This window comes from Caretta caretta, chromosome 11 (genome assembly GCF_965140235.1).
Source record: "Caretta caretta isolate rCarCar2 chromosome 11, rCarCar1.hap1, whole genome shotgun sequence".
NCBI lineage: Eukaryota > Metazoa > Chordata > Testudines > Cheloniidae > Caretta > Caretta caretta.
In genome coordinates, this window is record NC_134216.1 from 70,050,628 (window position 1) to 70,078,232 (window position 27,605).

Genomic DNA, 27,605 nt, shown 5'->3' on the forward strand with positions numbered 1-27,605 from the left:
AGCTCTTAGGGCACAGTACTCAGCTGTCCAATTCACTTCCCCACTGAAGGGTTGGAGGGCTTCTGAAGCTCATGACATGCTGCAAGGCTCATCCGTTTCCCCATGTTTTTCAAGGGATCATGCAGGGATGGAAAGGAGGGCGGATAAATATATTGGGGTGGGTTGTATCGGACTGCATGGCCAAGCACGGCATGGGCACTGTTAGGACGACATTAACAACCCGTTAAGACCCTGATTCCCCAATGTAATTAAGCAAATGCCAAACGTTAAGTTTCAATGGGCTAAACACACGTACTTAACGTAAATTCCCTGCAGAATCTAGGACTCAGCAGTGTGTCTGGTAGATGACAGGGTGCTGCACAAATCATAAAGGCCTAGCATTACTCTATCATGTTGCCCATAGTAAATGCTAGTTATTATAAGAAGATTAACTCCGTGAAAGGAGCCTGCCAATTTTACCAGTACTTTAATTGATAAAAAATTACTAGCCCTTCTGTGATGAAAAAAGACTAAGCAAATTACGATCCTTCATTCTCATTTCAGTATTCCCTTTGTTTTGTTTTAAGCTAAACACCTCAATACTCTTTACTCTTTCGGTGTACTGCTGAGAACGGTGCTCATTAGATCCAGCAATCATTTTAATTTCATACTAAATACTATCTACACCCTGGGCTTCTAATTGTATTTCCATGAACTAGTGGACTTCGGAAAAGAATAAGGATATTCAGGCTTAATCAATGTACACCCATGGCATCAGTGCATCCTATTTGCTGGGACCTCACAGTGGGAAAAGAATCCCCCCACCCCGATCTCACCATAGACAACAGAACCAGTTCTCAAAGGTGTGCATTCAGAAATAGCAGTAAAACTGTATCATGTTGGCAGCAGCTAATTGTTACAGAGTTCTATAGTTAAGTATATGATGCTGATGGTAGCCTTGTTGATAAATCCAATCCCTGGACTGCCACACTGAAAACGTTTATATGCCATCAGGCCACTCTCTAGAATACCGAAGACCTGTTCCAAAGGCTTTAGCAACAGTGTTGTCAATCTTTAAAACTGTCCCACGCTGCCACCTACTGGCACGTCAGTATACAAACATTTATCAGCGTGCAGAAAACGATCAGACGAGAAACCCGCCTTGTGTAAACTGCCCTGGCTCGGATGAAGTCAATTATTTAAAAGCAGCCGCGCTCCTTGGGTTTCTTTATGTTAGGAAGCATAAATGTTGGCTTAGGACTAACTTTTCTGCTGCTCTGGAGCAGAGCATGGCACAGAGGAGACTGGGGGGACGGGGAAGGTGAATTCAAACCCCGTCCCTTCAGCCGGTTGCGGGCCAAACTAGAGCGCGTCTGAATTAACTGAGGGCTGTTTTAGCTTCCATTGGCTTGAAATAAGACCCTCAGGGTCATTACGCTGACCGGGCTCAACAGATCACAGTGCACTCCAGCCCTGCACCCAACACATCTCTGTCTCGGGTTCAGAGGAGACCATGGGCACCAGGTTTGTATAATTTTTGGTGGTGCCCAGAATGGGTCCAAGCAGAGCCATCCATCCATAGGACGGCCTGGGGCAACCGCCCCGGGCCCCACGCTTTGAGGGGTTCCATGCTTCAGGGGGATACAGGGTCCAGGGCAGCCTGGGGGCTTAGCAGCAAGTGACCCAGCCCACCCCGCTTCTCTCCACTCCATCCCACCAGTGCCAGGTGTCGCTCGGGGGAGGAAGCCAGAAAGAGGCGTGTTGTGGCGGTGGCTTGCGGGAAGGGGTGGAATGGGGGTGGAGCAGGGGCAGGAAGAGGCTGGGTGGGAGCTTGGGGGAAAGAATGGAGGGGGGGCGGGGCAGAGAAGGGGCAGGAAGAGGGGGGGCATAGCACAGTGGGGCAGGCTGGGGCCGGGTCTCTCGCTGCTGCCGGTGCCAGGCCCCCTGCTAATCCCCCAGGGCTCCCTGGACCCCGCGTCCCTCTGAAGTGCAGGGGCCCCCAAAGCATGGGCCGAGAATGGTTGCCCCGGTCCGTCTTATGGACGGGACGGCTCTGAAAATATAAGCCCAAACATTGGTGGAGCTGGGTCCATGTTCCTGAATATTGGTGGAGCACGGGCACCATGGGCCCATATAACTCGTTGCCTATGGAGGAGACAGCTCTGGCAGCTGTTCCTACCTAGGAAAATCCTCACCTACCCTTTTAGGGCAGCTTTAGTGTCCCTGTGTGCAGCGCAAAGAGGCCTTAGCCTGGGCTGGAATCTGGCCCTCACTTATAGGCTTAGAGATATTTTAAACAACAGTGAGAATACTGATATAAAAGCACCATATTTGTATATTTTTTATATATAGATGCACAGCAGACACACACATATATATACACACACACACATCCAGATTCATCCCTGGTATCAATGGAGTTACACCAGGGATACATTTTACCTAGTCAGTTTGAGTCTCTGTTTGAGACAATCCAAATTTTGTAGCTGGTGAACTGAAGCCCAGAAAGATTAAAAGACTTGCCAGAGGTTACTCAGGAAATCTGTGGCAGAGCAGCTAATTAAGTGAATCCTAATTAACTGAATCTTTGTCTCATTTACTAACAGCAAAAAATACCAATAACTTAGCATTAATTGGTATTATATTATTATAAGTACTAGTATGTAAGCCTCTGACTGCCAGATGCTGGGACTAGATGATGTTCAGTAATTGCCCTGTTCTGTGCATTTCCTCTAAAGCATCTGGCACTGGCCAGTGTTGGAAGACAGGATATTGGGCTAGATGGATCATTGGTCTGACCCGTATGGCCGTTTTTATGTATCTGTGTTGTATATCTTCAAAGAGTCACGTAACACCAACAGACGCCGCTCATCAGCGTGGGGGATTGAACCTGGGACCTCTAGAGCTAAATGCATGAGCCTCTACTGCATGCGCTAAGCTCTACGTAGCTCTCAACCGAGGCTGTAGAGCAGACTCATTAATCTCTCTCTCTAAGTGGTCTCAGTGTCACTAGATGGGACATAACACCGCACCCAGGAGGCATGTGGGTTACACTTGCACAACCATTAGTTAAATACGCATGTGAGACAGATCAAAAGGAGTGCAGCCCTTCGCCATACCTAGCAACGTTGGGTTCATTTGCTGCCCATGCTGTAGCCTGCCGTAGAGAGACCGCATCACTTTAGCACTTCCAAACCGCTTGAAACGGGATCTCACGTGTTCATAATACCAATCCAGGGAGCCAATCTTCACAATCCTGCCCAAAGAGAAAGAGAGAGAGAGGCGGTAACTAACAGACATGAGCCAGAGCGGTCGTGCTTTCATTGGCCAATGTCTGATCCGATCCATCCTAGTCAATGCAAGGACTCTCGCTGACCTTAGTTTACTGAGTGTTGGATTGGGCCCCAGTGGAAGACACAGAGAAAGGCAAGATGTTGGGTTTATTTCCCTACTGTACTACCCTGCACACACATATGTATCCTCCTTTCCACTTAGAGCCAGTAAACAATAGTGGACCTGGAGCCTCCGATGTCTCTTTACTCCCCATCTCTCTGGGGCATCCACAACATAGAAGTGTAACTGCAAAAAGGGATATTCACATTGGTTAAGTTGCCGTGTTTTCAGGGCGGTGGTATGTTGCCTGGAGTTTCAACCTTAATAAAAATGCTCCCTGCCTGCAGTACAAATATGGCGGGTGTCCGGAGTTGTTTTGGCTTTTGGTCACTATTTGCTCCCCCAACACTAATGGTCTAACCTCTCTATGACTCGTTATCAATGGAAACTCCGGTTGTGTGCAGCGGAAGGATCTGACAGCCTGTTCCAGAAGACAAGATCATGAAGGGGCCCACTCTATGCTCGGTCACACACCCACACAAATCCCAGAGCACAGACTGCTTCAGAGGGTCCACGCCCGGGGTGATAATCCCTTCCACTCAGCTGCTCTGAGACACCAGCGCCTTCGGTTTCAGATTGAGTGCTGAGACTACCAGGAGCCTCCTTGTATAGTGCATCTCAGGCAAGGACGTCACCATCCGAGTCCCTACGCCTGGGGAGTGCAAGGTTCATTCCCTCCCTGCACCCTGGGAGAAGAGGGGCCTATTGCTCCAGAAGACGGGGAGGGGAAAAGACAGGGACATAGCACCATCTCCTCCTGGGGGCAGAAAGGCCCTATTTACAGTCCAACTCCAGCCAGCTCCTTTAGGGCCTAACCGAGCTCTCCAATGAATCCTCACTCCTCTTTTCTTTGCCAATACAGCAGTGACAGTTCCCGTGCCCGTATTTAGATGAGAACACGGCCCAGGGCTGCTCTGTTCTCTCCCCCACAGGAGGAAAGGTGCTGAGAGCTGCAGCGGGTCACTGATCACACCCAAGGAGAGAGGCTGTGCTCTCTGCTACTAGGCACCCAGAAGGTGTAGAGGGGGCCCTGGAAAGTTCAGGAAAATGACCTGAAAATAACAGGAACTGCCCAGCAACTACAACATCAAAACTCTTTGGAGAGGGAACTTGCATGTGAGACCCTTTGTGATCCTTGACCATGGCTTTACTTTGCCTAATCTTTGGGGTTACTCATAATAATAGTGCCTAGCTCTTATGGAGCATCATTCACATGTAGATTTCAAAACACTTCACAAAGGAGGGCAGTATTATGATCCCCATTGTACAGATGGGGAAACTGAGGCACAGAGAGATGAAGCAACTTGCCCCAGGCCAGCAATAGGCTTGTGGCAAAGTTGAAAACAGAACCTAGCTCTCCCGCGTGTCTTGCTTAGGGCCCGCCCACTAGGCCACACTGCCTCTCATCTCCAGCTCCATTGCACTGTGAAACCCCTTCGTCTGCGGGGCTGCTGATCCCTGCCCTTCTACCTGGATAAGCGGCAAGGGTCACAGATCCAGGCTTGCTCCTTTTTGTTGTAGCGGCTGCAGTTCTTGCAGGTGTAGAAATGGCAGTCCAAGCACCGGCGCTTGCTGTTCACCAGGAACTTGAAGGGCCGTAGGCAGTGGACACAGTGGGTCTCGTTGAGGTGGGATTGATTGGACAAGAGCTCCCTTTTGGTGCTCTCTTTTTCAATCTTGCATTTCAGTTCCCTATAAAAGCCAGACACTGACATCAGGAAACGAGGAACAGACATGGCTACACTACATGGGTTGAATCTGGAAGCAGCCCTGAGGACTCTCAGCTGGGAGACCAGCTGACTCAACAGTAATCATTAAGCACACCAACCCCAGTTCGGCTCTGAATTACGTTGCTGTAAATCTGGAGTGATCGTCCCCTGCTATCACACAGCTCTTTTCGTCTCTACAACTCAACGTGCTTTACAAAGGGGTCAGAATTGTTATCCTCATTTTACAGATGGGGAAACTGAGGCACAGGGAGAGAGGTGACTTACCCCAAGTCAGCCAGCAGGCCAGTGGAAGAGCCAGCAATAGAAAGAACCCAGGTCTCCAGAATCCCAGTGGAGTCCTCTAACCACTAGGCTATACCTCTCTACTGTACACCACTGAAAGCAATGGCGACCCTCTGGATTTCCATCAGTGTATCTGAGCATGGAATTTGGCCCATTAATGGATTTGTTTATCCTGTGTGACTTTGTCCAAGTATAATTTCATTTAGCTCTGCATCCTTCCACATGACAAGCTCCATGACATTTAGAAATCACTCTAGTGTTTTCCAAGCCCCATGGCTTGTTGGAACTCTGCTCTGTTATCACTAATGAAACAAGTATTAGAAACCAGCAGAGCTGGGCCAAAGAGACAGTGTTTGGCTCTGGATCCAGATTAGATTTAGGCTCGGGCCTGGGTGCAAGGCCAAATGGGCTATATGGGTCAGGTTTGCTGAAATCCATTGCTGACAAGGGTTGTTGGGCATGTTTGGTATTTAACTGAGAGTATAAATGGGCCACTTTTAGCACAGTGACAGAATGCATTACACTCTTTGCCAGCAGATCAAGGGACGTGATCGTTCCCCTCTATTCGACATTGGTGAGGCCTCATCTGGAGTACTGTGTCCAGTTTTGGGCCCCACACTACAAGAAGGATGTGGACAAATTGGAAAGCATCTGGCAGAGGGCAACAAAAATGATTAGGGGAGTGGAACACAACTTATGAGGAGAGGCTGAGGGAACTGGGATTGTTTAGTCTGCAGAAGAGAAGAATGAGAGGGGATTTGATAGCTGCTTTCCACTACCTGAAAGGGGGTTCCAAAAAGCATGGATCTAGACCAGTGCTACTGAAAGTGGTGGTCCGCAGACCAGTGCCGGTCCGCGAGCCATCGGCTGCCCATGTGCGCGCACATTGGAAAAAAAATTGCCGGTCCCTCAGATCAGATAGCTTGAGAAGCACTGGTCTAGACTGTTCTCAGTGGTAGCAGATGACAGAACAAGGAATAATGGTCTCAAGTTGCAGTGGGGGAGGTTTAGGTTGGATGTTAGGAAAACTTTTTCACTCGGAGGGTGGTGAAACACTGGAATGCGTTACCTAGGGAGGTGGTGGAATCTCCTTCCTTAGAGTTTTTAAAGATCAGGCTTGACAAAGCCCTGGCTGGGATGATTTAGTTGGGGATTCGTCCTGCTTTGAGCAGGGGGTTGGACTAGATGACCTCCTGAGGTCCCTTCCAACCCTGATATTCTCTGATTCTATGAAATCCTGCCAGGTAGCCCTGGAAGATTTTGGTTGTAAACAGTAGAAACCTCAGTAGATCAGCTGTTCTCACAAGATTTTGGCTGAATCCAAAACCACAAAACAGACCCATTGGGCTTAGGTTCCACTGTGGAATTAAAAGCCGTAGGACCAGATGCTTAGAACTTCAATGACGCTTACACTAGCAGAGGGTCTGGCCCAATAACTCTAAACCACGGCCTAAACATGCTGATCACTATTGCCACATTGTTTACTTGTTACTTCCAGATCTGTCTGTACTATCTGTTGTCTCTTGTCTTATACTTAGATTGTAAGTCTCTGGGGACTTTTTGCTGACTATCTATAGAGCATTTAGCACAATGGGGTCCTAGTTCATGAACAGGGAATCTAGGCATGATGATTATACAGATAATACACACAATAATAAATAATAAAATAATCATAATTTATTTCTGCTTTTCAATTCTCCCCACTCCCCTTAGGAGCTTCACGGGTAGGTTATATTCATAGGAGTTTGGCTGTGAATTGGGGTTTTGGCTATCTTCAGTATATACCTGTTGTTACCTAGAAGAAGAGGAGCTGTTTGAATACATATGTCTTCACTGAAAAGTGCTCTATTTACAATTAACATGGTAGGGAACCGAGATTTCACTATCAGTTCTTACAGTTTTTGGACCCATTCCACAGTCCTGCAGTACTAAAGTCCATGAAACATCTACAGTTTAAAAACTGTAGAAAGGTCTCAGAACACCACGTGTCAGTTACGAAGAAAGCAACCATGTGAGACGCTCATGACAATCCCATGAACGGCTGTCTAATTCAGTGTGCGCTTTGAAAGCAATCTGGGCTGGAACTTTGTTAAGTGTCTATTGTGAGGCAAGCATTTCATTTGCTTTTAGGATATGCTACCCAGTCTGGACAACTGGCAATCCTCAATGCAGGAAGCGCTCCACGTAGCCTGCGTTTCAAGCAGCAGCCAGGGTTGGTAAAGGCACATTCCAAATCAGCTGAGCAAGAACAGTGTCCTAATGGCAAATCTGTGGCAATACCTGAAGGATTTCTATTTGTTTGCAGTGCAGTGCGTTAGCTAGTACATACCACAGCTTGTTTGCCTTTTGGGTTATGATTAAGAAGTGTCATGTTTGACTTGTAGGAAGGGTCCTTGAAGGCTTGTTTTCCATCTAGGCAGGGCTGGAAAGCTGCCACTTCCTGAACACAGTTAACACGGCCGTTCCACATGGACTAGAAACCTCAGTAGCTCAGCTGTTCTCACAAGATTTAGTTGCGTCCAGGGTAGCCACCCTAGCTGTACACCATTGTAATGCTTTTATCAAGGGGTTAATAAATGGATGTCAGTACGACCCACTAACAGAAAGATTAAAATGCCAGGTCAACAAAGCCAGTTCGGAAGAAAAGAAGAAACCATTCGACTTCATGAACATTTTTCAATATTGGGTGGTAGTGGAACGGATGGGAAGAGCCCAGGGTTGCGCCTGAGGAAGCACGCAGGGCAGGATCTGTGGGAATTCTCCTTAGAGCCCATCGGTAGCCTGTGCATAAGATTTTCCAGGAGGATGGGGTAATAAGTGTCACCTGGGGCCAGATTCTGACTTAGTGTAAATCAGCACAGCTCCATTTACTTGAATGGAGCTGTGCCGGTTTAGATCAGCTGTGAATCTAGCCCAATGTGAGCCTGCTCCATGCAATTCCACTGGTGCTTCTGGCCCTGTGATGTTCACAGTAGCAATAAGTTGTTCATCACTGAGGATGACTTACAAAAGTACCCCAGCAGCCACCTTTTGTCTACGTAATTGAATCCCCAGCGTCGCTTGCTCATTCGGGAAAGCCCTGGCATTCGCTGCTTCCAGGAGCAAAGCACTTTCATACAGAAGTTGCTGTCAGTGGACCAAATCCTGCTCTCAGTTACACACCGACTTTGGTGGAGCTATGCTGTTTGACGCTAGCTGGCACATACAGGAGTAAAAATCAACGTGAGAGTCGACTCAGGCCCAAACCCTTTATATTTAGTAAACCAAATCTCTCTCATCGGTGTCTCTGTTAAGCAGCAAATTTACCTGTGGTTATGACACAGATCAAGGGCTCTGGCTTTACAAACAACTTTCTAAAAACTGCTTTCGGAAAGGGGGCTGGTTTTTAGCCCTTTCCAAAGGCGGTTTTTGGCAGGGAAATCGGTGCCCAAGACAGACCCTCATTCTTCATCCGAGCTGAAGAGCTGCAGGTATGTGTGCGCTCCGGTTGGCAGTTTGGGTTAGGGAATGAAAGAACTCATCAGGTGAAGCAGAACAGAAGTCTCTGGCTACGAGGCAACACACCGTGCCACCCGGGCAGCCCACCTCCTGCATTCTGAGAGTTGCTCTTCGGAGTAGGGATTGTCCTTTTTTATGTTTGTCCAGCACCTTGCACAAGGGGAGTCCAACCAGAGTGTGGCCTTTGAGTAATACTCCAATAGAAATGTTAACTAATAATTGCTCTGTGTTGTGCCCAATGAACTTTCCCACTGTGTACAGTACTCGAGGATCAGAGGGACCTGAAACTTTCACTAGACCAGTTTTTCCTGTTTTCAAAGCCTGCCAGCTCCTCCCTTCCCCTGCCAAGGAGATAACAGGTCTCAGCTGAACCAATTTAAAACCCATAAGAACCACGTGGCCTTTGTTTATTCTTTTCAATAGTCAGGATCGCAGCCAGCTGTTTTGTTACTAAATTCTCTGCAGAATGAGTAAGTGAAGGTGTGGCTGGCATGGGCTGTTATGGAATTACCGGGAAAAGCCTCGAGCAGATTGAGGCCCAAGTCCTCAGTGGCATTCCAGAAAACAGCCGGATAGGCCTGTGGTGGAATACCTGTTGCAGAGGGAGGGTTTGCTGGGTGGCATAGGGCTGGCATACCACTCCCCGGTATAGAAGAATACTGAGGGGATGGCTTCAGGGAGAGCGGGGTGAGATCGAGCTTTTCTGGATTGCAAATGGTTGCCTTGAGTCTGTTCCAGCCTGGGCATAAAGGAGAACAGTAGCCAAAGAGCAAACCATTCCCTGCTGTCACCAGATGTTCCTAAAAACACCTTTGCCCCCATCTTCCCAGGCTGTGCGTCCGGAGGGGCTCAGATGACAATGCAGGATAGATTCTATGGGCCTGATTGCAACCCCATTAACCCTGGCACAAATCCAGGACAATTCCATTCACTTCAATGGAGGTGCTCTGAATTTACCTGGGTGGTTACGGAGATCAGAATCTGTCCCTTGCTGTCGCTAATGATCGAGGTCTGAAGTCATATGGCTTTCTCCTTGTACAATGACCCGATGTTGAATTAAACTGTAACTGGTATGAATGAACTGAGCAACCAACTCAAGGTAACATAAGACTGAGAGGACAACATTCATATTCAGTTTGAAAATCTAAACACAATCAAGGGTCTGGATTCTGCTCTGCCTTGTAGGTCTGAAGCATTTCCTTTGCAATCTTGAGAGTTACCTGGATTGGCAGCAATGGTGAGGCGAGATTCTGATCCAGTAACAAGCGCACACAGAAGACTTTAGCTGAGAAAAACTGCTCATTCAGGAGAACGGTAGTGAGGGAGATTGGATTTTGCTGTGCACTGTGAGTAATGGAGTTTGGTGCATGGTGAATTACAAAAAAAAATCAGGGGAAAACAACATTTGTTTTAAAAAAATTTTAGCAAATTGAAAAAATGTCGGGTTCAATTAAACCTTTAGATTTTGAGCTCTTAACATTCTTCAAAAAGAACAGGTGGACTTGGGGCACCTTTGAGACCAACACATTTATTTGAGCATCAGCTTTCGTGAGCTGCATGCATCCGATGAAGTGAGCTGTGGCTCACGAAAGCCGATGCTCAAATAAATGTGTTAGTCTCTAAGGTGCCACAAGTCCTCCTTTTCTTTTTGCAGATACAGACTAACCCGACTGCTACTCTGAAATTTAACATTCTTTAATTTTCTAAAAATAAAAGGAAATTTCATCACACAAACTCATTTTCAATAAAAAAAATCAAAACGTTTCATTTTGAAAGTGTTCAAACAAAATATTTTGGAATTTTTTTTTGACTGAAACTATTTGGCAAATGGACTCACATTGGCAAAGTGGTTTGGGATTACCAAATCTGCATTTTTTGCCTCAAGTTTTGATTGAAAAAATTCACCCAGCTCTAAAAGTTAAGGCCTTGAACGAACACTCAGAAGACCTGGGTTCAATTCCTAACTCACCCACAGGCAGTCTGTGGGTATGTCTACATTGTGATTAAAGACCCATAGCACAGCCCTGGCTGGCTCGGGTCAGCTGACTCGGGTATGTGGGGCTTGGGCTGTGGGGATAAAAATTGCACTGTCGGGGTTCTGGCTCAAGCTGGAGCCTGGGCTCTGAGATCCCACAAAGAGGGGTAGGCCCGGGTTCTGGCCTAAACCCAAACATCTCCACTGCAAGTTTTAGCCCTGTGAACCTAAGTCAGCTGACCTCCAGCTCTGAGACTCGGTGTTGCAGGTTTTTTAATTGCAGGTTTAGATATACCTTTAGTGACCTTGGAAAAGTCATTTGATTTCTCCATGCCTCACTCTCCCCTTCTGTAAAATGGGAACGACGACACTCCCTTTTTCCCACCCTTTGGCCATCTATTTAGATTGTAAGCTCTTCAGGGCAGGGACAGTCACTTGCCATGTGTTTTGTACAGCACCTACCACAACAGAGCCCTGATCTTGCTTGGAGCCAATTAGGTGCTACTCTAATACTCTGCTGCTGCTCTACAGCCAAGATATGGTGCTAAAAATGAACACTTTTATGAAGAAGAATATGGACTATTAAAAGGGACCACCTTGCACTCTGCCAAGGATTCCTCTCTGTAGGGCATAAAAAGAATAGTGAGACACAGGGGATGGTGCAGCGGTTCTGGGGCGGTTCCTTGAATCCTTTGTGCACGCTCCCTGTGGTGGTCGGGCACATCGTGCTGTTTCCCAGTCTTGGACCCCATGGTGATCCTGACAGATCGGCAGAGGAGCACTATGGTCACTGACGGAGGAGGCTGTCCATCCTGCAAGGATATCCGTAGCCATCCCATTGGGGGCAGGCTAGCAGAGAGAGGGGTGGGAGGTTCATGGAGAAGACGCTACTGTCTCTCGAGTTAGGGGTAAAGCTATCATAGAATATCAGGGTTGGAAGGGACCTCAGGAGGTCATCTAGTCCAACCCCCTGCTCAAAGCAGGATCCATCCCCAACTAAATCATCCCAGCCAGGGCTTTGTCAAGCCTGACCTTAAAAATATCTAAGGAAGGAGATTCCACCACCTCCCTAGGTAATGTATTCACCACCCTCCAAGTGAAAAAGTTTTTCCTAATAGCCAACCTAAACCTCCCCCACTGCAACTTGAGCAGTGAGCTATCACAGACAGGTCCGTGGTGAAGGCAGCACGGATGGCGAGAGAAAACAGTGAACTTGCTCAGGCAATAATGCCCGTCACACCACTTCCCCGATTTCTGTACGTGGTGCTGCATCAAGTTGCATGGGCGCACTCCTACAGACCAGGGTGAGCAACGTGCCATGAGATGGGCATGCATCAAGTCCACCGTAAGGCAGCCAAGTGCTTCCAACATGGGCGAGGGGTAGTTATTTGAGCTCGGCTTGTTCTGACCGTGCTGTGTGTATATGTAAATAGCTAACAGATGTTTGCGCTCAGGAGTACGTAGCACAGTTGATGGGCTTGCTGTGCGCTGCCAATGGCTTCTTCTGTGCAGCTCTTCACGTAATTCACCTTACACTTGACTGCACTCCTAGGAACGGATTCCGATCACACTGATGCCCGTGTGGCTGTGTTGACTTAACTAGAGCTCTGTATTGGAAAGGGGCAAAACGCCCCAGGACTGTTTATCCAAGGCACCTGCATGTCGGACAAAACAGACTCCTTTTCTTATGCTCTAATTTGGATCCAAAACACGCCTCAGGTTGGGATTTCACTTTGCAAAACCCAAACCTGAGCGAGGAGGTTCTGAAAAATATCAGAAAGTCAACCCCCTCTTGGCTCTGCCCATTTCTACAGCCTGTCAGATCTGTGGCTTAGACCAGCCCCCGTTATGAACCCTAGTAAAAATGGATACAGAATTCATGTAAAAAGAAAAGGAGTACTTGTGGCACCTTATAGACTAACCAATTTATTTGAGCATGAGCTTTCGTGAGCTACACAGCTCACTTCATCGGATGCATACAGTGGAAAATGCAGTGAGGATGTTTTTATACACACAGACCATGAAAAAATGGGTGTTTATCACTTCAAAAGGTTTTCTCTCCCCCCACCCCACTCTCCTGCTGGTAATAGCTTATCTAAAGTGATCACTCTCCTTACAATGTGTATGATAATCAAGGTGGGCCATTTCCAGCACAAATTCAGGGTTTAACAAGAACCTCTGAGGAACAGTGGGGTGGGGGGTGGTAGGAAAAAACAAGGGGAAATAGGTTACCTTGCATAATGACTTAGCCACTCCCAGTCTCTATTCAAGCCTAAGTTAATTGTATCCAATTTGCAAATGAATTCCAATTCAGCAGTCTCTTGCTGGAGCCTGGTTTTGAAATTTTTCTGTTGTAATATCGCAACTTTCATGTCTGCAATCGCGTGACCAGAGAGATTGAAGTGTTCTCCCACTGGTTTGTGAAACCTTTGTGGCAGGCAGCTTGTTCAATGGAGCCTGACCGAACATTTTAGACACCGCACCATTCTAGCTGCCCCTCTGCGTGTGGCCGGAGCGAGCAGTCTCCCTGCTCCTTGTCCATACACACGAATGCCTCTGCCATTCAGACAGATGTTCTACCTCAGTGGTGAAGAATTGTAAATTGCCAGGGGCTAGACCGTCACATGGGCTACATGTCTGCACAGAGGAATGAGAATTACCATTGTACACCAGAACGGGGTGCATGGACCTTGGGTCTGGGTGCTCAGAGGTAAAGCGGGCCCCTGCACATTTGTTCACTTACCCACCTAAGCAGGGGGGTGGGATATGGGAGGATCTTTGGATGTTCCCCAGCCCATGCTCCAGCCAGAATAGCTCAGCCACCAAAGCAGGTGGATGGGCAGGGATGAACAAAGCCCTGGCTCCCATGCACCAGCCAGCACAGCCAGGCTAGTGCACTGCTGTCCTTATCTGCCGCTGGTACAGGCCAACAGCAGATTACAACCCTGCAGCCCCAGCAAGGGAGAAGTAGGGATTGGGCCTCAGAGGGGTGTCTCGGAGGTGCAGTGCCTTGTGGTGCTAGACCTAGGGTGATGCATCTTATATGCCCCACTCCAATCAGGGCTATGCCTCAAGGCACAATCTAGCCCTTGTGATCCCCACAGTTCAGCTTGGAGTGCCAAGGACCTATGCAAGCCAGCCAGGCTCCAGGGCCAGCTAAGCAGATCTGGAGGGCTTTCTCCCTGTGGAAGGGTCATGCAGTGGCTGGTACATCCCCTCATGGCCAGGCAAGGTGCAGCAGCCTCTTGATTCTGGGGTCTCCTCCACTGACAGGCCCTCCAAGTGGGAGTGACTCGCCCCTTCTCACGACTCAGCCCTCCAACTAGGTCACTTACAGTCCCCACCTCTTCGGGGGTAGAAGAGTTCAACAAACAAAACAGTCTAAGACCTTCTGGCAGGTCTGCAGCCCACCCTGGATCCACTCAGTGGTCCTTCTCCCCTTGCATCCACAGGGCTTTTCCTGCCCTTCTGCTGGTGGCAGGCAGGGAACCCAGAGCCTCCCTCTGCTCTGGGTTCCAGCCCAGGGACCCCATACAGAGCAGCTAAGGTCTGCTCCCTCAGACTCACTGCCGCTTCCCTGGGCCACCTCCTACCTTCAGGGGCCTCCAGCTGCTTTCGCAGAGTGACTCATTTCAGAGCTTTGTCTCTGGGGGTTCCAGCTGCTTCCTGCCCCCTTGTGTCTGATGCAAAGTCCCCCTCAGACTCCCTGGCCACCCCCTCCTGGTCCTCAGCTAGTGCCAATCAGCCACCATGGAGGAGATCGCTACTGCGTCTTTTAACCCCTTAGTGGCTGTGGCAGGATAGTGTTTATACACCCATCAAATGCCCATTCTGCAGGTTTGCCTGGTACCTTCCACATCAGTGGAGTCCTGGTCCATGACTATGAACAACCACAGGCAGGCTGGACGTTTTTGTAGGGACCACACAGACAAATCTCCAGCCACTCAATGCTGACTATGGAGGACAAATAAGCTTGTTTGTGTGAGCACTTCCCAAGGTCATGATGGAATCAACATGAAGAAAAGAAAGATGGTAATGGCAAGAACTTCATTTTAAGGCCCAACCTTAAACCAGAAACAAGCTGTGTGCTAGAGTATAAAGTATTAATTTGTAGCCCTGGCAGGTGCCTTGTCCCTGTCCGCCAGCCCTCAAAACACACTCAACCTCCTGATCTCATCCCCCTGGTGACCAGGCAGCATGAAGGGTTCATTGCATTGGCGGACTCTTTTATGTCTTACATTGTGGAACAGGGTAAAAAAGGGGGCACTGATAAAAAAATGTTAGCGATAGAAACCAACTGGTTTCTAGGCTCTGCAAGCTTGTGCTCCCAGCCATCAAATGATCTAAAACATTCCTTTCTAGCCTTAGCATTTGGCAAGGTAGCTTCTTTTGAAATCACATGGGAGAGACTTTTGTTTAGCTGATGAATTGGTACAAAAATGGTTTTCAGGACCAGTGACCAGAAAGAAAAAACACTGCTCCCTGCCACACTGAATCAAACTCACCGACTCTAAACATTTAAAGGGCCTATTTAAAGGGCCTGGCATAGCAGGATAAAAAGTTTGTCCAACAGTGTAATTGGCCATTTCTGCTCAGGAGACACAACAGGGAGTTTGTCAGTCCGGAGGGAGGCCTGTTGGCAGAGCCGCAGGGAAACTTTAAGGTATGTCAGAGTCTAGCAGGCGTTAGTTGTTTCTGGTTGCCATGAGCACTATAAATTCACTCCTCCTTGGCCCTCCTGAACTGCTGGGAAGTCAGCTCACCATGGGCACGGGAACATGTTTTATGGTTATAGACACTATAAAGGAGTCAATGCAAACAGAATCTCCAGGAAGTCACCCACATTTATGATTCACGGTGGAGCTGCTTTGCTCTCTTACCTCAGCGTACAGTATAAACAATTCCCTCTCCAGGACAGAATTAGTCTTTCCTGTCTCTTTCCAGGTAACTGTGTTACTTTAACGCCCTTGTCGTTGCTCGCCAAGCTGCATGATTAACATAGCACAGCCTTTGGGACCACGTAACGCATAGAGGATCTTGTAGGAAAAAAATCAGAGTAACAAACTCTGCCTCCCACACACACGGCATTTCCCTATTCAAACGCCACGTGTTTTGTGAATCTGAGCTCATTCCAGATGTGTGTGGGGCGCATTGGTGCTGCCCATTCACCATTTACTCCCGTTGGTGCATTGGGTTAGAAGGGGGTCTGCTCTTGGTGCATCACAATCTTTAATGTATTTACCCTCACAACACTCCTGAGACACAGGGCAGTGCAATTATCCCCACTGTTCAGATGGGAAAGAAAGGCATGTTGAGACAGAGACTTGCCCGTGGTCACACAAGAGGTCCGTGCCAGCACAGGGAACTGAACCCAGGTCTCTAAAGTCCTAGGCTAGTGCCTTAAACACTGGACTTTACTTCCTGATCTGCAAGAGCTCAGGTGCTCTGAAGTCCATTCTGAGAAATTCCTTAGCACCCATTTTTCTAGACACTGTCCAGAGGAGGCTGCTGGTAGCGGGGACCCTTCAGTGGCCATGGGTAAGATGCTCTGATGCTGGTTCTGAAGATTCCCATTACTGTTAATGATTATTATTTTTTCCATTTTAAAATGTCCCCTTTGTCAAAGGGAAACTACAAACCCCAGCAGGTTGCCACAAACGACCAAATTCAGCCCTGGTATAAGTCAATGCAACCCCTTTTCAAAGCCATCACAGTTGTATCTAATTATGCAAACTGAATTTGGCCCCAGGTTTTTTCGCTGGGGACACCTACCACAAACAAACCAGGGTGGCTCACGCATGCAGTATGCGCATAGGCAGGAGACGGTCACCGTTATTCCATTCTTTTGAGCCAAAGGCCTGAAATCAATCAGTTTCCTACCCCCAGAGCAGGTCAGAGGATAGTGATTTGTCAATTTCAATCTCCTCTGCAGGCTCACCAGTTCAGTGCCAACAAGGTCAGCAGAAGTGCAGCGTCACACAGAAGATGAAATAACGAGTTCACATAAAACTAAGTTTTTAGTCACTCCTCTTTCAAAACAGAACTGGACATTTCTGCTGGTCACAGCAAGTACAGTGAACTTTCCCACCATATATTTTGCAGCATTGAGATGTACAATACATACTATAGAACACAGCTGGGCAAAACCTCTCGGATTAGAAATTTCATCCAATTTTAAATGAAGAAGAGATGAAAACGTTATAAATGTGGACCTATTTTTAGCCAGCTCTTTTGCAAACTGCCCACTCATGAGAACCACGCAGGTATTTGAATTTACTCTGCTGTTAGTTTATAAAAGCCTGCTCTAATAAATTTGTTAGTCTCTAAGGTGCCACAAGTCCTCCTTTTCTTTTTGCCAATAAAAGTAAAAGCAATGGAGCCAAATTCCGGACTTTGGTCCATACACTGAAAGCTGGGAATCTTTGAAATCAGACTTTGGCCCATGACATTCCTGGGGGGAGGGTACTGAACTTCTGGTCCGATACTTACTGGCAAAAATTGGTGTAGCTCCGCTAATTTAAAATCAGTGATTGATCCTGATGGAGCTATATTGATTTGCACCGCTGAGTATCTGGAGCCTCCCCTTCAGACGGTAACCAAATGCAGTGGACCACTAGGTTAATACAATGGGCTGCTCCTTTCTCCTGTTGGCTTTGCTGGCAGCAGGGTCAAGCCCAAACTGTTTTTTCTTGCCCAGACTTTCAAACTGTTGGCTTTGTCTGTTCTCATGTTAAAAGAGACCTCAGGGATCTGAGCCTGCTATTTCCTTTTGTAAGTCATCAAAGCCTTGAAGTGTGCATAAAGAATGTACTCACTCCAATCTCTCTTCCTCTTTCTTCCGCAGATCAAAGTCCCGTTGAACCACCTCCCAGACGTGCTTGGCCTCTTCATCTGTTAGCTTGGAAAGATCCAGTTTCCTTCCCATCCTAGCAAGCAGTTGTGTCAGGGGATCTAAACAATGGGAACAGGAGGAAATAGATCAGTAAGGTTATATAAGAGCCAGTCTAGATTCAAAGAGACATTGTCATGTTCTTTGTCAGACAAGGCACATGCTCATGCATCTCCTGGGAGGTATTTCATATTGACAGAGGGAAGGAACTTACTCCACCTCTGTCAATATCTGTATGAGTTGGTTCATTCCAATGGTTGGAATGTGCGGTGACATTGTGTACAATGGGTGGGCGGTTGTGGCAATGCAAATCACTTGCTGACATAGCCTGCCTTCAAAGAGTAACACTGTAGTGGTCTAAAGCCTATGGACAGCTTCCTTGGAATTAGGGGAAGGCTCTATCCCTTTGCCCAGAGTCATACTGAGAGAGCCTGATACAATTGAGGCCTTCATTTGGAGAGTAAAATGCTTATTAACATTAATAATGCTTCTTATACAGGCTGTTTACAAAGTGTACCTGAACTATACACATCTTAAACATTTCCCAAACAAGTCAAGGCCTGATGTTTAGGGTTTGGGTGACAGGACTTCTAGAATCTTCTCTGCTTGCCATGGCAGCTATAGGATGAAAAAAAATGTCATCCCCATGGACTCCAAAGGGAGCAGGGTGGCTTTTGTCAACTTCTTGTCTCTCCTTTTCCTTATTTTCTACACTAAGCTGCAGGGCTAATGGGTATCAAGCCAACCAGTCCTCAGGCCATGTGGTCCTGGATGTGGTCCCTGCCTGCTGATGTCTCCCTACTGGGAGAGGTTTTCCCTGTCAAACTGATGTCAACTGCAGCTCCCCGGTCTTTAGCCTGACCTGAACATCTGTGGACAAGGGTGTTGCTGCCCCTTTGACAGAGGGTGCCAGCTTTGGCCTTATGTAAGCAGCCAATTGTCACAGAACACCTTTTCCCCTCTTCTGGTTCATTGGCTTGTTTCTTTCTCATCTGATTTGGTCCCAGCTTTGTACATAAACCAAGCATATTTTGGTTGCAACTTATTGAACAGTGTCATCGTAACATTAATGTTGTCACCATGAATTCACTAATGTCACCACCATAACTTAAAAGACAAGTCTGGTTTCAGAGCATGCATGTGATTCCTGAAGGCAGAAGGTTTAAATCTCTTGTTATTAACAAGAGCCCTAATACACAGTACAAGCCACCGGGTGCAGGATAACACCTAAAATAATCTGATTGCCACAACAGGCCTAATTATCACCCTTGCTTCTCATTCACTTAATAAAACATTTCTCTGTTACCAAGTGGGGGGCACTGTCCTTGAATACTCTGGGTATTCAAAGGAATCTATTTTCTTCCTTTGTAGGAGAAAACATTACTTAATATGCTTCCCTCCCCCTGGGTATTTAAGGCAAGAGGAAGACACACTAAAGAGGTACGAAGAACTTCTAATCCTGGCAGAATTATCTGTTGAGACCATGCTCTCAACATAGACCATCCACCCAAAATGAGTTCTACCCATGCCACCTCCATTTCAGATAGTCTCCTACAGTCCAGGCTGGAAATTCCTTGTCACAGCTAGTTAGCTGGCAGGCAAGAGGAAGAGTAATTCAGTCTAGCAATTCACTTTGAGCAACAGATAGAACAACCATCACTGGATTTGGGCCTGAAAAGGACTTTAGGTGAGCTGAATCCAAATTCAAATGAATTTTGTGTGGAAACGGTGTTTTCAGGAGAAGTCAATATCTGAGGTGAGCACATGCCTTTCCTTTGAAGCCATGAATCTATTTCTAGCTTGTCCAGCTGCATTGGGAGCCCAATAAGAACAATTAGTTAACTGGCAGAAGTGAGCAATGAGTTTATCAGCAAATTATGTAAGCAGATTTGAGAGTGGCTTTGCACCAATAAATCCAAACGGCAGGTCAACAGATGACAATTAGCATCACATCAAGATCCTGTCTAAGGGCTTTTGTTGCAATTATCCCAGGACCTCTCAAACATTGGTTTGCTCCTGTTCTGTTCTGAATTCATTAATGAGAAGACAAAAAACCAAAAACATTCTAACTATTCATACTGTACTGAGTATCTACATGCCTGTTTGAAGTTTCCAGGCCCTTCACAAACACAACAGCACATACGCTGCTCAAACAAGGAAGGAAATATTTTGTTGACAAGACAGTCACAACTTTTGGTCCCACTGGGCAAGAGATCAAGTAGAATGCAATGTTTTTGCTTGAAATTGGCATCTATGACCAACTGCTTGCCCAACAGTGATGAAAAGTTTGACATCCTGGTCTTACTTTTGTTGCTATTCAAGTAAATGGCAATGCTCCCTTCTAACTTCAGCAGGAAGAGGATCACTCCTTATTTTACAACGTGGAGCCTCGTCTGAAAATGACTGTGAACATGTCTCAATATCATAGGGTCAGATTCTGCCACCTCCTCTTACCGAGTGGCGCCTTCTACCATGGAAATCAATGGGATTGCTTATGAAGGAAGCTACCACTAAGCCCAAGAGCCAAACACTAAGCATTCAGCATTTGCCCAATTTTCATTCCACTGAAATCAGTAAAACTCTCATTGACTTCAAAGGGACCCCAGTTCAGCCAAGAACGTAAGCACAAGGCTTAACTTTAAGAACTGGAGTAGACTCACTAGAATCGATGTTGATTGGAAAAATCGATGCTCAATGGAAAAAACCTACACGCTCAGGTGGTCTGCTGAACTGAGACAACAGCAGAGTTGGTCTAACAGTCTGCACTGGTCCTACACTTCTTATTAGCGGGGCCTCAATATTGCGGTTTTCATAAGCAATGTCATTTTTGTCAGCAATGTGCCTGTAGAGAGGTCAGACAGGGCAGCATCACATGAAAATGACATTTGAACTAGAATTCTGGAGCCAAAAAATAAAATCTTCCTTGATACAGTTCTGGTAAGTTAGCTGCCGCAACTTTTAAATATGAACCTTTCTCGGAAATCCAATGGGAAAGCTATTGCCTGACAGTGAATAGCACGTACGAGCTGAAGTTGATATTTTTAATGTTTGTTCATGGAATTTTGAAGCTTTACACAAGAGCATTCATCAGCATGAAAGCCACAAACAAACCTTCTATTTTAAGAAAATGAAATCAATATGACCATCAGCTGATTTCCCCATTCCCTCTCTTACATATGTCCGAATAAAATGCACAAAACTTATTAACTTGAGTCAGCAGATGTTTTACTTATCTGGTGACCATGGATGAGCCAAAGGGAATTAATCTCCATCTCATGTAAATCGATGTAGGATAAGCTGGAAGGATAAGCTGGTTTACACCAGCTGAGGATCTGGCCCCAAAGGCTTCAGAATGACAGCATTACTGTAAGATCAGTTTAAAAAAGGCTTTTTTTTTTGCCATCTCAGCTAATAGCTATGTCGGGCAGGGGTGTGGATTTTTTCACGCTGGACAGACATAGGTATGGCGGTGTAAGTTTTCCGTGTAGATCAAGCCCAGGAACCAACAGGCTTCTCGAACTAAACTGACAGCTTGATTTTCAGAAGAATGGGAGCCCAAGGCTGCACACAAAGCAAGGTGTGCAACTGCATGCTTATTTTACACACAAGATTCCCACAGCGGTGCACAGAAATCAGACACTTGTGCACACAAGTCAGGCCATCACTGGCTGGCTATCGAGGCAATTACCTGACTTGCAAGTGGAAAAAGTAGCACATACCACTGCGGCTGCTTAAATGAAGCTGCCTTCGCCTTCATACTCCCAGCAAAGCTCATGCATTGCAGTGGAGATTTCAGTTCTCCACATCCTCAGCGTAGTCACTTAAGCAGCCTTAGAGATAGTTCAACAGGAATGAAATAGGAATGAGAGCGCTCATCGTGACAGCAATGAAGGATGAGGTGGTATGTGAGAGTGCTGCTAACTCAAGCCAGGCAGAAAAGGGGGAGCCCCTCTTTGCTTTTAGCTGTATTCCACCACCCCCACATCCGCCCTTGAACCCCTGCTTAGTAATAAGTATACATGCATTTTGCACTACAGCTGGGTGAAGTTTTTCAGAACACAAGTGGCAAATTCAGGTCAAATTTGGTGAATAGTTTTGGCTAAAAAAAAACAACCCTGAAAAAATTCAAGAAGTTGCAAGGATTCGGTTTGGCCAGTTCCAAATGGAATGTTTCAACTTTTCCATTTTGAAACAGTGAATTTAGCGGAACTCTCAATAAATAAGAGAGAAATACTTGAAAATAACCCAAAATGAAAAAATCAGGGAAAAAATAGTTGTGGGTGTGTGATAGGGACCACTCCCTCTCATGAGCACCCCCTTTTGGGTGGGTTCAAACCTGCTCTTTCTTGGGGTGTCCCCTGTCAGCTGGTGCCCTCGTCAGGTGGGTCTTGAGTGGCTCAGCCCTCTGGCCAAGTCACACCCAGTCAATGTGTATGACCTCACAAACCCCTTCCGGGATAAGAGGTCCAACAGGGCCTCTCCCTATGCCCTTGGTAATGTCTGCAACCCTGTCTCCAGGCTCAGTTCTCAGTCCTTTCTGGGCTAGCTTTAAGTCTGTCCCTGCCAGGGTACAGAGCAGTGACCCAGGGCTTTCTTTGCCTTTAAATTCTAGCCCTGTGCTTGGGCTTCTAAATTAAACTTGTCCCCTTCTTGGGGCTTTGGCCACTTTTCCAGTGTTGGGACTGGGACCCACCCACTACTCTGGGTCCCAACCCACAGAACCTACAAATAGCCGCCACGTGCTGCTCCCTTTAATAGTTGCTGCTGCTATTCCCTGAGCAACTTCCCACAGACCCCCTTGCTCTTCACCCTTACCTCAGGGTTCTCTGGTCCATGCTCGAGCAGGGTCTCTTCCAGATCTCGTTACCTGTGGAGTTTCACGGCCTTCCAGTCCTTCTTCCCCCTTCTGGTCCCAGCCAGCAACTGACCTGCTCAGCCCCTGCAGCATCTTTTAATAGAGCCTGATGGGCTCTGATTGGCTGCTTCCCTGCAGCCTTTCTAGGCAGGCCTGGAGGACTCACTTTCACTGCTCCTTTTCTGGGGCGGGGTGTGGTAGGACCACAGGGCCTCCAGCAGGGCGCCTCAAAGGCCCTGGTACACCCTGTCACAGGGTCAAACAAAACATTTTGTTCAACCACAAACAATTCCCCCCCCCCAGTTTTTCCGTTCTGGTGAGAAAAACCAAAATAATTCACTTTTGGTTCGAACTGAACAAATTTTTTTTTAAAAGATGGTTTGATTTGGTCCTTGAACTGAAAAAATCAATTATTTGCTCAACTGTATCGTGCACGTTTTCCCAGACTTGACTTTCTGAAAATCAAGTCGCCAAGGTTAATTCAAAAATCTGGTGTCTCTCAGTGTATCCTCAGCTACTCTTTTTGATATTATGGGCCAGATCTTCAGCTGGTGTAAATCAGTGCAATTCCATGGATTTGGACAGAGCTCTGCTGATTTATACCAGCCTGTGAACCTGGTGCTGTAAATCTGTGTTTCCTCACCAGGCCATCAGAGTGCAAGACTCCCTAATGGCCTATGCACTCAGAACCGTGGCAAATCCCTGCAAGTGGCCAGGGAGAAGCAAGAGGTCCTGGTGGTGCTGAAATTGAGATCTGAGTTTTGCAGCTCATGCCCTTCTCTGAGCTGAAAGAAGGCAAGCAAAACGAACACAAAGGATCCAATTCACTGCAGGGTGAAGAGATTACACTGTATCCAAACACGGCAGGCAGAAAGCCCTGCCTGCCAACCCCGAGGAAGCCTCCACTCACGTCAAAGGCAAGTTCACTGGCTCTTGTTCGCTCTTTGGAACGGTCACAAGATTTCTCGGGTCTATAATCCCATTTTTCCCCTTCACCCGTTTGTAGTTTTCTACAGCGCTCCTATCGTTTGCACTTTGCATCCCTTCAGAACATTGCAATGACATTCAGTACACAGGGCACTGGGAGAAAACAAGTTCAAACAGCTCTACCTGCAAACTGGATATACACCAGGCATCCTATGGTTTTATATATTGCTATTTGCAACTTTTATTTAATGGTCCAATCTCATTTTGGATAGAGTTTAAGGCAAACCTTATCACAGTTATAACTTTAGGCTAAGGAAAAAGGGCTCTCATTAGTCTTTGATCAATTGCTGGAGCAAACATCACCAGGACATTAATGAGGGTTAGAAATTGACAGCCCCTGGAAATTAGAAAAGGAAGCTTTGTTTAGCAGTTCCTACTGGGAACTGACAATCCGCTAACACTCACAGTGTAGGCTGTAATTTGTAAAGGCGTGTGTTCCAGATTTGACAGCAGTGTGTATGATTGACAGTGGACATTAAGATGGATCATGGGTATAGATTCATAGATATTTAGGTCAGAAGGGACCATTATGATCATCTAGTCTGACCTCCTGCACAACGCAGGCCACAGAATCTCACCCACCCACTCCTGAGAAAAACCTCTCACCTATGTCTGAGCTATTGAAGTCCTCAAATCGTGGTTTAAAGACTTCAAGGAGCAGAGAATCCTCTAGCAAGTGTGCCGTGCCCCATGCTACAGAAGAAGGCGAAAAACCTCCAGGACCTCTTCCAATCTGCCCTTGAGGAAAATTCCTTCCTGACCCCAAATATGGCGATCAGCTGAACCCTGAGCATGTGGGCAAGATTCACCAGCCAGACACCCAGGAAAGAATTCTCTGTAGTAACTCAGATCCCACCCCATCTAACATCCCATCACAGGCCATTGGGCCTATTTACCGTGAATATTTAAAGTTCAATTAATTGCCAAAATCATGTTATCCCATACTAGATAGACACAGCCTAGATTGGAAACTAGTGAGATTATTCTTAGTCTCCCTCCTCCTCCTTTAAATCCCAACCGTTATAAAATCCTGCTACTCTCTTTAAGGGGCTACATTGTAGCTTTACCGCTAGCTTTGAAGGAAAAGTTGTGCATTGTGGCACTGCCCCAAGGGGGGACTAGGACCCAAACCCTGACTCAGTCATGATTCTCCCTTGCTTCATAGGAGAAGTACATAGAATATCAGGGTTGGAAGGGACCTCAGGAGATCATCTAGTCCAACCCCCTGCTCAAACCAGGGCCAATCCCCAATTTTTGCCTCAGATCCCTAAATGGCCCCCTCAAGGATTGAACTCACAACCCTGGGTTTAGCAGGCCAATGCTCAAACCACTGAGCTACCCCTCCCCCCTAAACTATGCATGACAGGCCTCTACCTGGTGCAGCTTCCTCTCCGTGTAGGCATGGCTGTGCTGGCTGGTGCACTGACTCAAAGCTGTGCCTGGCTGCTGTCTCCCTTCCGTACTACGACACGCAGCGAGGGTAGATCAGCTTGCAGCCCTGTACTTCTACGTGTGAGCTCTCAGTGATGTTCTAATCGGCTCGATATCAGAGCAACTGACTGATGCCAAAATACAAGCCCGCCGGTTTTAGGAATACTTATATGACAATAATGCTAAAATCACAGGAGCATTGCTGCTGATTGATGCAGTGATGCTATGCCATGTATTTATTATTCACATACCATTTTTTAAACGAGTATGAGCAAGATTCAGACATTCTTACTCTGCTTTTGGTGTGTCTTTAACTAGGACCAGATTCTACTCACATGAAGTTCCACTGGCTTCAACAGGAGTCAGATGCTACTCAATGGGAGAACAATCTGACCCTTAGCAATACACTTACAATGTTTTTCAGTTTGAGAATCAAGGGGCAGAGTCCCATCCCTTTCCTCATGTTGAGTAGTGGCTTACTCCAGAGGTAGCTGTCCCACTGAAATCCGTGGGAGCAACCCTGGAGTAAAGGTGTGAGAAAGGATAGTAGAATCTGGCCCTATGTCAGGAGGACAGGACTTTTTCCTTGAGAAACCGAGCTTGACCATGCCTCAGGGGAGTTAAATTTTGATCTCTGTTATAAACAGTGTAAATCTGATGTAGTGTCTCAGGAATTACATTAGTAAAAAGGTTTCAGTGGTAGCCGTGTTAGTCTGTATCAGCAAAAAAACCCGAGGAGTCCTTGTGGCACCTCAGAGACTAACAAATTTATTTGGGCATAAGTTTTCGTGGGCTAGAATGAAGTGGGTTCTAGCCCACGAAAGCTTATGCCCAAATAAATTTGTTAGTCTCTAAGGTGCCACAAGGACTCCTCGTTTTTTTTTAGAAAAGAGGTACACTTGCTTTTGTTTTCTGGTACTGTTTGAATGGGTTAAATCGAATGCATGAAAATATACAGAAACAAGACGCTATTGTACCTGCCTCTGTGCAGATGTTTTATACCTAGCGAAGCCAGCTGCACTGTAAACCAATAAAAATTAATGGAAACGTGCAAAGTAAACAGTAGCTAAACAAACATAAGTCAATTCCTTTCCTATCGGACATGAGTTCAAGCATACAGCATGCACAGGTGTTTAATGACTTAAATATTCCTATTACAGCTAAGCAGTAATGGATAGGAACACAATGAATTGAATGGCTTGGCTTAAATTGGCCTGTGGGAACAATGCATGAATGCCAGCCACATTCCAGGAGACATGGCTGAGAATCAACAGGAAATTCATCACAGATTTTAACGATACTGACTTAGTGGAGTTACACCAGGGATGAATTTAGTCCAACAAGCCTTGGGCATGAAATGCTATTGTGTGGAGTCTAGAGTAAAAGCATTTCATAGAATCACAGAAGCCAGAGATGGGACCTATTAGTAAATTACCCAGGCCTTTTCCCTACTGCCAGTGCAGGAGTGATTCCTACTGCACATTCCCAATGCTTTACAAATCGATTGCACCAGAGAGCCAAGCAGCCATTAGGCCAAGGAGTCATTTGGCCTTCAGAGACTATTCCACAGCCTCAGACATCTCACTGGCAGAAGCATTCCCAGATATTCAGCCATAACGTCTTAGTTTCATCCCATCAATCCTACTTCTACTCAAATAGTCTACGGTACAACCACAGTGGCTCTGTGATATCATAAACTGGAAACTTTGTGGCAGCTTAATTCAACTCGTTTGCATTTAAATGAGCTGTGACAATTGATAACATGTTCATTATGGTAGTCCCAGTGTTATTTCATTTGCTATTAATTCCATTTGTGCTGGGCCCACATTTTCAGGATTTCAACATGCTGCAGGTTTTTCTAAGGATAACTGCACTGTAGAAATTGTCATGGGGGAATCTAGATGTTTCAGGAGCTAAGGAGGAAGCCCTTGGGATTTTTAATAACTAAGAATCATAGAAGATTAAGGTTGGAAGAGACCTCAGGAAGTCATCTAGTCCAAACCCCTGCTTAAAGCAAGACCAACCCCAACTAAATCATCCCAGCCAGGCCTCTGTCAAGCTGGGCCTTAAAAACCTCTAAGGATGGAGATTCCACCACCTCCCTAGATAACCCATTCCAATGCTTCACCACCCTCCTACTGAAATAGTTTCCCCTAATATCCAACCTAGACCTCCCTCACTACAACTTGAGACCATTACTCCTTGTTCTGTCATCTGCCATCACTGAGAACAGCCTAGCTCCATCCTCTTTGGAACCGCCCTTCAGGTACTTGAAGGCTGCTATCAAATCCCCCCCTCACTCTTCTCTTCTGAAGACTAAATAAGCCCAGCTCCCTCAGCCTCTCCTCATAAGTCATGTGCCCCCTAATCATTTTCATTGCCTTCTGCTGGACTCTCTCCAATTTGTCCACATCCTTTCTGCAGTGGGAGGCCCAAAACTGGACGCAGTACTCCAGATGTGGCCTCACCAATGCCGAATAGAGGGGAATGATCATGTCTCTTGATATGCTGGCAGTGCTCCTACTTATCCAGCCCAAAATGCCATTAGCCTTCTTGGCAACAAAGGCACATTGCTGACTCATATCC

General features: G+C 46.6%; 1 protein-coding gene across 8 annotated transcripts in view; it reads right to left on the minus strand.

The window, feature by feature from the left end:
- MLPH (melanophilin) overlaps positions 1-27,605 on the minus strand; it is an 87,840-nt gene that overhangs the window by 51,518 nt on the left and 8,717 nt on the right. For 7 of the 8 annotated variants that reach the window (XM_048869903.2, XM_048869906.2, XM_048869902.2 and 4 more), the window contains 3 exons: positions 17,673-17,808; positions 4,843-5,064; positions 3,099-3,235 (listed from right to left, as the gene is read on the minus strand). In XM_048869903.2, coding sequence (XP_048725860.1) covers positions 3,099-3,235; positions 4,843-5,064; positions 17,673-17,782 — 469 coding nt within the window. In that variant the 5' untranslated portion in view covers positions 17,783-17,808. The remainder of the gene's footprint in view (positions 1-3,098; positions 3,236-4,842; positions 5,065-17,672; positions 17,809-27,605) is intronic. The other variant, XM_048869909.2, reaches the window with a different exon arrangement.